We start from the raw sequence: 9,719 nt of genomic DNA, 5'->3' as shown, positions 1-9,719 counted from the left end.
TGAAACAACCAACCGATCAAGTCTCCTCTCCCCCAGGGTCTACTCAGCTCGCAAAAAACAGCGGAGGCAAAAATGAGGCAGACCACAAAGTGAGAGAGGCATACGCCCATCTGCCTGCCAGCCAATCAGAGGAGAGGAGGAAGAGACCACACCGTCCTGACCCTGGAAGGGGTCCCCCGGGAGCAAGGAGGCGGCTGGAGGAGCTCCAGCAAAGGGAGGAGACAGCGTCGGTTTCCTCTGACGTAGGGAGCGAGAGCGAAGCAGAAGAGGAGGAGGAAGAGGAAGAGGAAGAGGATAAACAGAGCGAGTGGGACCATAAACGAGTGAAGAGCGAAGAGGGCGGCGGCAAACGCGGCGGACGGAGTGAAGGAGCGGGAAAAATCAACAACGGTCGCGCGGTCATCCAGCAGCTAAAGAGTGTGGTGAATTCACCCATCGCTGCCTCCAGCATTAAGACTGAACAAGAGCTGCTGAGTGCAGGACTAAGCTCAGCCACCAGGGGGCGCTGGGGTCACTCTCAACCGTCTACACATCCGGCGACTGGCAGCGTCAATGGAAACAGCCCTTCCACCCCGGCCGGCGAGTCCGCCCCCGAGGCCCCGACCAAGGGCCTGTTTACACCCACCTCCCCCAACTTGTCTCCGCCCATTTCCGGCTCGCCCCTCCCCAGAGAAGAGAGAGGTGGACACGGGGGTCGCGGGCCGGACTTTGAGCTGCTGCAGAGACTGGCAGCGGGAGGGGCTGCGGCGGGACGGGTCCTGTTCCACCCGTTGGCCCTCGGCCCCCAGGGGCCGCAGAGCCTGTACGCGCCGAGCACCATCCGCTACGCCCCGCCAGAACTGCCCTCCGCCCACCCCGCCGCCGAGGGGCTCCGCTCGGACCACCCGCCCAAATCACCTGCGTTCTTCCCCCATCTGCAGAGAATCGCAGCCCTGCCTCCTTTCAGTGGGTTCTCCACCTCTGACTCTGGTTTCCCTCCGGGTCTCCCCTTCTGTATGAACGGACTGAGAGGAGCGGCCGGGACAGAGGAGGACTAGAAGGAGAGTGAAAGGGAGAGGAGCAAAGGGGAGTAGAGACATAGAAACAAAATGATGTACAGGGGTAAAGACAAAATGAAGTAAGACTGTTCTAAATGCTCTGAGATGTTGTGCAGCTTGATGGTTTAAGTCATGTGGTCTTCCAAGTCTACGTCTCTCATCTAGCCACAGCTAACCATGTGTGTGTGTGTGTGTGTGTGTGTGAATGGACACACCAGAAAAGCCATACTGTACATATGGAGCCATCTTGTAGACACACACACATGCGCGCGCGCATGCGGGCGCACACACTGACAGAGGAACAACAGAATTCAGGAATTTGAGGATTCAGATGGACACTGGGGGAACACGCAAAAGCAGTTGGGTTTTTTTTTTTGGTTTTTTTTTTTTTGTAAAGGCATTTACAGTACCGTTTAGCATTAGAGAGGGGAGATAGGATCAGAAATGCTGAGAGATCTGGAGGAGAGGACATATGGAAGAACCAAGAGAGAATCTGTGTTTCTGAATGAGAACAGAGCACCGTCAAACCCCTTCCAGAGGTTTAAAACCTTTAGAAACTATCATATTTTCAGTTTTGTAAAAAAACAAAACAAAACAACAACAAACAAAAAAACAAAAAAAAAACTTTTATTCGTCCTCTGATCCCTGGTCTTGATGGAGAATGAACTTTTTCGAGAGAAAGAATTATCAAGGTTACAGCCATAGCCCCTAAATGTGAATATGTATTTGTTTATAGGATGAAAAGACTGGACATGTTCAGGGTGGGGGGGGTGGGGGGAAGTCATTCTCTTGAATAGAAACAGCCTATGAGGTAATGTGACCCAGAGGTCATGGACAAATGGAGGTTTCCTATTGGTTGTTTTGTGAAATGGGTGTTGGGGGGGGGGCATTTCCGTCATCTGTCACTTATCATATCCAAGCACTTACAGTGAGTCCTTGTGAACGTGTAGCACTTCATTCTTGACCACGCTTTCGATTTTTCTTCTCGTGTGAAAAGGCAGGAGAAATATGGTTATAAGAGGCACGGTCAATAAAAAAAAAACAAAAAAAACAATCAACTATTGTAAGACACTGGTCAGGCCTAACATTGGCTTAAAGCGAATGCGGTCGATAAAAGAGAACCGTATAAATGCGGTCACTGAAATCAAACTGTAGATATCAAGTCAGAAGACTGTTGAAAAAAAAGTGTCATTGAAATTCAGCTTGGATTTATGACAAGGCCTGTTTCTTTACTCGATACAGGTTGGTCTACATAAAAAACCCGAGTCAATTGCACCCCAGACGTTTGGGATACTTGACAAAATAACAACCTCTTACATCTACTCTGTGTTCGGAGGGCGGTTTGCCTGAGAAACGATCAAAACGAACAACTGGATACAAGCTATATGAGATGGGAAAGGTTTAGTTTTTGTTTTTGTTTTTGTTTTTGAATGTGTGTGTGTCTGTAACTGATGAACACTTTTAAATGTAAACAGTCGCTGCATTTGCCATTCTGTGTAAGGAAAGAGAGTCTTTATGAGAGAGAGAGAGAGAGAGAGATTGTGTGTCTGTCTGTACTGATGCTCAAAATGAAAAATATTCCTCTTAACTTTTTTTGCCATCACTGTGATTCTAACCCTTTTTTGAGTTGTTTGTGAATATACAACACCGCCAATATTAAATGAAAACTGTAAAAAGTTATTATAATGATGAAATTGATGACAATAATAAAAAAATTATCCCGGTAATGGGAATTTTTTTTTGTTTCCGCTTGTTTGGTGACTAGCCATTGGCAAAACAAGGCTACAATCACTTCTACCATAGTGGTTTACTTTTGTGGGGAATTTTGTTGAACTTTGGTGTCGACGTAGTTTGTAACCCTAGGGGAAAAAAACTGAACATAAAGTTTAAATTCACTTCCAAAAAGGATTAACAACCCGTAATTATCAGCGGATCAGATTGAAATACAATTCACGTTAGCCAGTTCAAAAGCGAAAGAAAGAAAGAAAGAAGGAAAGAAAAAGATTAAAGAACGTAGCTCCGAGGGATTGATTCAACACGGATTGATTGAAGCGATAAGCTCTTGCACGCGGAATCCCACAGGAACCAACTTTAAACCACTCCGGCCCGTCATCTCACTTCTCCTGAACTCCCAACAAAGCGATAGGAACAGCGTTCATCATAATCTGTATATGAATTCATAACTCGTGTCCGTGACTTTGAAGTGCCGTCAGTTAGCGGCTAGCTGTCAAAGTAATGGACCCAAAAGCCGAGACAAAAGGCAGCTAACGTGATTGAAATGTAGGGCGTGCTAGTTCTGCCGATGGTGTTGTGTTGTTTCAGGAGACCCATGGGACGGACTCTGACATTGAAGACGGGTTAAATCCTGTTTTAAATTCAAGTGGCAGGCCTTAGTTCATTAGTGTGAGAATCATTCCCTCTTGACGACCAAAGGAAATGCATACTAAACGAGCGGAGTTGTTGGGTAGAAAACGTGTGCGTGTGCATACAATAGAAAAAAGGAGTGACCTGAGGTTTTCTCCTCTAGAAAACTACTTGCCCTCCATCTCTTGTTCCCGAAAGTACATCAAGTAACGTCAAAGTTGAACGTAACTTTCTTTTTAAGAATCTCTCTTTAATACATGTATGAGTACGTCTGGACTGCTTTTGTTCAGTCAGTGAATTCTACCAGTGTTCTGCCTGGTTTGGTTAAAGGAGGGGGAAACCATGTCCACAATCCATTGCTTCAAAATAGGTCCAGCTGATAGAACTTCAAACAATAATTCATCAGTATTTCACTCTCCTCCACGTTGTGTGCGAGTGAGTGACTGTGTGTGTGTTGGGATGTGTGTGCGTGTGTGTGTGCGTGTCTGTGTGTGTGTGTGTGTGTGTATGAGAAGTCCAGTCGGCAATGGTGAGTTTGTTTCCACATGCTGCCCTTTAGGCATGTGAAGGCCTGCATGGACACTATGAATGCCAAGCAGATCCTCGCAGTCAGACACAGCCCAAGGAAAGAGGCCGCTGGCTTACTGCTGCACTGAGACACGCCTGGAATCAGCAACGACTCAACTGCACCAAAACACCAGAGGAGGAGGAGGGAGAGAAAGAGAGAGAGAGAGAGAGAGAGAGAGAAGAGTGTTAGAGGACTCTGACACCTGGCCCTGGTTTAAATTCGCGTGGCCAAACAGCCAAACCTAGGGTGAGAAAGCAGTCCGTTTTGAAGGCTCTTACATTTTGGTTGAGTGTTATGGTTAGGGCTGGTTATGAGGTTGGATTACTGAAGTTAGAGGTAACTTTTACAACTTCCACATCACACGGGAACTAGAACACGAAACTCAGACCACATACCATTTGTCTTAGAATGACTTAATTGACGGGTTAACTTAGACAAGACTACACCTCTTCACCAGTAGCTCCTGACAGGAGACTAAACACAGTCATCTGAGCTGTTCCAGAAGAAGGGTGATAGGCATGTTTAACTTTTTTTTTTTGTGATCCTTGTTTATCAAGTCAGTGAGTTACACGAAGCTTACCAAACACAGACACACACACACATATTTGTATTCATATCTTAATAGGGAATTTCCATTGACTCCCTCTTTACAGTAACCAAAGAATAACAGTAACATTAAGAGTAACCTTAACATTAACCCTAACCCTAACCAAATAGATGTTTTTACACTTTTTTAACAACAATATCTTTTAGAAGAAAAATGTAAAAAAAAAAACAGAGAATGTCCCCATAAAACCACCACTGGTCACTGGTCTATCATCATTGGGATACGAGGTCCACATAACATCACAAAAACAGTGTGCACACACACAAACACACACTGGCTATTCATCACAAGCTGGGACATACTTAGCATTACATGTTTGTAATAACTGTCCATTTATGTGCATATGTAAGTATTTTAAGTGTACATAAATGATACTGTAACATTACCCAGAATACATTAGAACAGTTCCACTGGACATAATAATGCAATTCTGTAACTAACAGAGACATTCAACACATAATGAGAGTATTTCTCTGTTATGATATAGTGACAGAGCCTTACCTAAACTGAAATGTGACTAAAACTTACTAGTTAAGATAAAAATTGTTGTTTTTGTCTGTTTTTTTGTAACTTCACAAACACGTACTTTGGTAGCATGAAGAGAGTCTCGTGAGCTTGGTAATCACGTTCTTTCCTTTATGTTTTTACAGTTCCTGAATGTCACAGTTATCATCTGCATACCTAAAACATCCTCCTACCCTCGTACTTCACTTCCTTTACCGTCTTGTTCATTTCACCGGCTCCAATAGCTGCATGTATTCTCACAAAGTATAAGGAAATTCTTTGTGGTTCCCCTTCACGTAACAGTTGTTTCCAACTGGGATTGCATCTTGGTTACGCCATCAGGGGGTCTAAGTTTATTCATTCCACCTTAAATCGCTCACACATACAGTTCAGAAAAAAGTGGGGCGGGAAAAAAAAAAAAAGGCACAAAAAAAAAAAAAAACAAGAGGCTCTTTCAGATTTGGCCCAAAGCCCTGTTTATGTAAATATTCATGACTCATTATATACAGTAAACAGCAGTGAAGGTCATGCACAAACAAACCGTCCGTCACCCCCCGATGATTACAGCTCAGACACAGAACACACGCACTGAATGCAATGTGACAGACCAGAGCCAAAAAAAATTTACACTGAGTATATTCTGTAGTATTTTCACATTATCATATAAATTAAAAGTGTCTTACAGAAGCCACACAAAAGCACTTTCTCTCTCTCACTCACCAAAAAGAGACACAATCGTTTTGCGTGATATTCAGGTATATTATGTATGTGTGTTGGTTTTGGAGAAAATGTGTTATTGGTTAAGACAGTGACACCTCACAGAAAGAAATGAGAAACAAGAGCGACCACCCCCCCCCCCCCAAACAAACAAACAAACAAACAAAAAAGTATTTTCAAATCCAGGGTAATCGTGCTGCATTTCTGCTATTTCTATGCCAGAGACTCATAGGGAGAACATGTTCTGCATGCAATATCCAATCTTTTCTTTTGGAAAAAAACAAAACAAAAGAAAAACCAACTTGCCTATTATTATTATGATTAGTATTGTTTTTATTATGTTTTTTTTTTTTTTTAATGGTGACCACAGTCAGGACATTTGCTCTGAATAAGAAAAATAAATCTAAAATCAGTCCTTTGGATGAGATTAAACGTGATTGAGACTACTCCACCAGCCCTTTAAAGATGTAGAAACTGTACTGAGAGCAGCAAACAAATCTAAGTCAATTATTCTGACCTGTTCTACACACACATAGCGAAAACTATGCAGATATACAGATGAACAGGCTAAAGATCGCTAACTGCCCCCGTTCATCCCGATGAGAGTGACAACTTCCTATAACCAAATGCAGTAAAAAAAAAAAAAAAAAAAAGCATTTGTAATATAGTATGATTGGTAACCATAAAAAAAATGTCAGTATTTCTTAAGAGAGCTCCTGTCTTCAGAAACACGGCATCACTTTGAAAGACACTGAGCTTAGCACTTAGCATTAAGAATTTTTTTTTTTTCTCCACATGCCTCAATTAGCCACACAGCTAACCTTAGCTTCTTAGGCATTTCAGCTCATTAAACCAGGGAGGTGTTCCAGAAAGCAGGATTTCTCAACATATTTTCTCAATTTGCTTACCATACAACTCGAGCCAAACGTCAAAATATCCAAAGACAGCTAAGAAAAACTGAACCATTTGACTTTTCTCCTCAGATATGTTAATGAACTAAACATAACCTCATCTACATACAACTTCAATGCGTGTTTTTTTTTTTTTTTTTTTTTTGTGAACTATGTCAAACACAGCTGTACTGACAGTAGAGAAGACCTTACACGTTTACATTAACAGAATAAAACTTTCCACAGTGCAACAGACATCCGTAGTAGTTACCCAAATGACTATGCACTGCTGTGATTCTGAACAACAAACCTGTGCAAACGTGCATTGCATGACATACAGTAAACACGCAAATGTGGCGAAGTAAATGCACTCATATTAATCACTCTCCCAGAGTGAGTGTATGAACTGTGAGCATGTGTGCAGGTATTGGCTCTGGTTTACTCTGGTTGGCTTATGCAAATGTTTTAATCTCTTGAGTTACTGTAACAGGTTCACTGATTGGTCACTGATGTTTAAAAGGACCAATCACTGACTGTGACATTTGCAAGCGGTAGAGGGTTTTTTTGTTTTGTAAAACCAGGCCATAAGTGCATACACGTTTTTACAAACCATCATATATCATACGAGCAGATTGTTTGTACTAAAGAACAGAGTTGAGAGGCACACATGCTACTCACAGTTATGAAAAAAATATATATATTTATACATATATATATATGTTTTGTGGACTCTCATGTTAGACAAGGCATCCTGGCCAAATGTTCTTCTATCCAGCAATTCAGACTGTGCATGATAATACCTAAAGATTATTTCTTTACACACTTAGGTTTGGGGAGGCGGAAAAAAAGACTAGATTGTATTTGGTTTGACTGTAGTGAAGAGCAACAGAGTGGGCATACAATAGTGCCCAAACCAATCTTTAAACGAACTCACCATTTTCACATGACGACACATACGGAAAAACACAAACGCACACCCACACAGGCGCACGCACGCGCACACACACACACACACACACACACACACTGACACACGCACACGTACACAGAGTCATACAATTATATTGCAAAGAAAATTGAACTCCAATTCTAACTCCAGCAAACGTTTCCCCCACATGAACATGGGATATCGACTGTCTTTACATCATTTATCCTCTTCAGCATATGCAACATCTCTCTCTCTCTCTCTCGCTCTCTCTCTCATTTATTTCTCCTGGCCTTTGTCGTTCGCCTGCTGTCTTTCACGACGGGCCCTGCAGCTTTCACACTCCCCTCCCTCCATTCCGCCCTCCTCTTCATCCTCATCGTGAATGATCTCCACCTCAAGCCGGCCTATGTAGAGCGATACCGCGCACAGCCAGAAGAGGGCGATGCTGGACACGACACCTGTGTGCATCAGCACTGCTGGTACAGACAGCAGCATGATACGCCGCAGAGCAAACAGATTACCCACGTAAGACGCTCCTCCAAACGACACGCAGACTCCACCCAAGATGAAGAACGCTACAGAGAGAGAGAGAGAGAGAGAGAGAGAGAGAGAGAGAGAGAGAGAGAGAGAGAGAGGAGATGGTGATGTTGGTTTGAGTTACAATTCTGCAAGAATAACAACAACAATAATAATACATCTGTAGTTCTGACGGTGAAGCAAGATATGAAAAGAGAGCAAAACAAGAAAATAGAGAGAGAGAGAGAGAGAGAGAGAAAGATGGCATGATCACGTGTGTGACAGGACAGATAGAATTAGGGCCAGGAGCATCAGAAATGTGTTTGAGCACTCACCATAACCGGCCTCCCTTCCGACATCACTCTGAACAAAGGAGATAACTCCAATACCTGTCGCCAGAAGACCATTCCGAAACCAGGACAGGAACCCTACAGCACAGCACAACACGGTCAGCACATTCGATTAACAACTCACTAATCATCACTAAAGATTATTTTCAGTTCCCACTGACGAGTCTCTCACAACAGATTAGCCGTAGATTCCACAAACGCCATTCATAAAAACACTGTCTTATTAAGACACGTCCTAAAAAAAAGTGCTCTCAGGACTAAACAGCTGTCTGTTGACAGTAATCCTCTTTCAGTATTTCGCTGATTAACATACGCTATAGCGTGGCCTAAAGTCTTTTGAGTTACACATTTCTAACGGCTTTTATGAGATGAGAAACAGGAGTCGTTGCGTGCGAGCCACAGTTAATAACAGCGCGTTCCCCTTCACCTAAGTAAAGTATGTTTGTTTGAAATACCCGGCTTCTCACCTGTTTCATGGGATTTCCGCAGCATCTGCAACATAGCAAATGGTTTGATAGTGAATAAAAACTCATGAAAGAATTATCAGACTTTATTTCGGTATATTGCAGTATGACATTCTGATTCCGAACTTGTCACACGTTTCTTTTGTGTTTCCATTCGAATCGAACAGCAGGTAACGTGAAATTACAACCTTCAAACACAATTTCTAGTTTAAGGAAGTGCCATTTAACTACCAGAGCATCCGCTTTATCGAGATCTGTCAAGTGATGTTGCTCCGGTATCCGGCTCTTGTTCCAAGGTCCTTTGTCGCCAATCCATCTGTGCGGTGTCCGCTGAAATCGGCGAGCTGGAGTCACAATATGTTGAGCCCTTGCGCCTTTTAATATGCGCCAAAACTGAGGCGCGATTCGAGGTACTTGCCTACAAGTTAACCAACTAAGAGCAGCCATAGCTTGTCAAAAAAGGCAAAACACAACCTTTTCATGGCCTGTGAACTTTCACACTGTAAACAAATACTAGAAAGAGTCGCTTATCTTACTCGAGGACGTTTTGAAAACTGTTGTTAAATAATTGCAGCGCCATCTATAGATGGTCTAATAAACGGCGAGTAATTGAGTATTTGTTGGCGTAAAGCTCGTGCAGACTTCTTTTTTCAAATGTTTTAATAACAACAACAACCACAAGTCTTACACCAAAGTGATTAACAGAAAAATAAAGAGTGAGAAGCATGTATATAAACACTTCTAAATATAAATATGTGTGTATATTTTGGAAGA

The 9,719-nt window shown here is 42.7% G+C and overlaps 2 protein-coding genes across 2 annotated transcripts in view; one reads left to right on the top strand and one right to left on the bottom strand.

Annotated features, from left to right (window-relative positions):
- Nucleotides 1-1,037, top strand: part of npas1 (neuronal PAS domain protein 1) — a 23,578-nt gene extending 22,541 nt beyond the window's left edge. The window contains exon 11 of the mRNA XM_030777678.1: nucleotides 37-1,037. Within this exon, the coding sequence (XP_030633538.1) occupies nucleotides 37-1,037 (1,001 nt within the window). The remainder of the gene's footprint in view (nucleotides 1-36) is intronic.
- A 6,833-nt stretch (nucleotides 1,038-7,870) lies between these two features.
- On the bottom strand, nucleotides 7,871-9,392 carry tmem160 (transmembrane protein 160). The gene is made up of 4 exons (XM_030778747.1): nucleotides 9,177-9,392; nucleotides 8,949-8,973; nucleotides 8,467-8,559; nucleotides 7,871-8,190 (listed from the first exon to the last, which is right to left on the bottom strand). The coding sequence occupies exons 1-4, from the start codon at nucleotides 9,390-9,392 to the stop codon at nucleotides 7,892-7,894; spliced, it is 633 nt and encodes a 210-aa protein (XP_030634607.1). The 3' UTR covers nucleotides 7,871-7,891.
- Nucleotides 9,393-9,719: the final 327 nt, after the last annotated feature.

This window comes from Chanos chanos, chromosome 6 (assembly GCF_902362185.1).
Source record: "Chanos chanos chromosome 6, fChaCha1.1, whole genome shotgun sequence".
Taxonomy (NCBI): domain Eukaryota; kingdom Metazoa; phylum Chordata; class Actinopteri; order Gonorynchiformes; family Chanidae; genus Chanos; species Chanos chanos.
The sequence above is the reverse complement of the archived record's forward strand: the minus strand, read 5'-3'. Positions and strand labels throughout refer to the sequence as shown.

Bases quoted from the DNA above. Each gene is read 5' to 3' on its own strand.
- tmem160 (XM_030778747.1), bottom strand. From the start codon at position 9,392: ATGGCTGCTCTTAGTTGGTTAACTTGTAGGCAAGTACCTCGAATCGCG. The intron at 8,974-9,176 runs GTAGTTAAATGG...GCTATGTTGCAG, and splicing joins TCGATAAAGCGGATGCTCTG to ATGCTGCGGAAATCCCATGA. The intron at 8,191-8,466 runs GTGAGTGCTCAA...CTCTCTCTGTAG, and splicing joins CGGAAGGGAGGCCGGTTATG to CGTTCTTCATCTTGGGTGGA.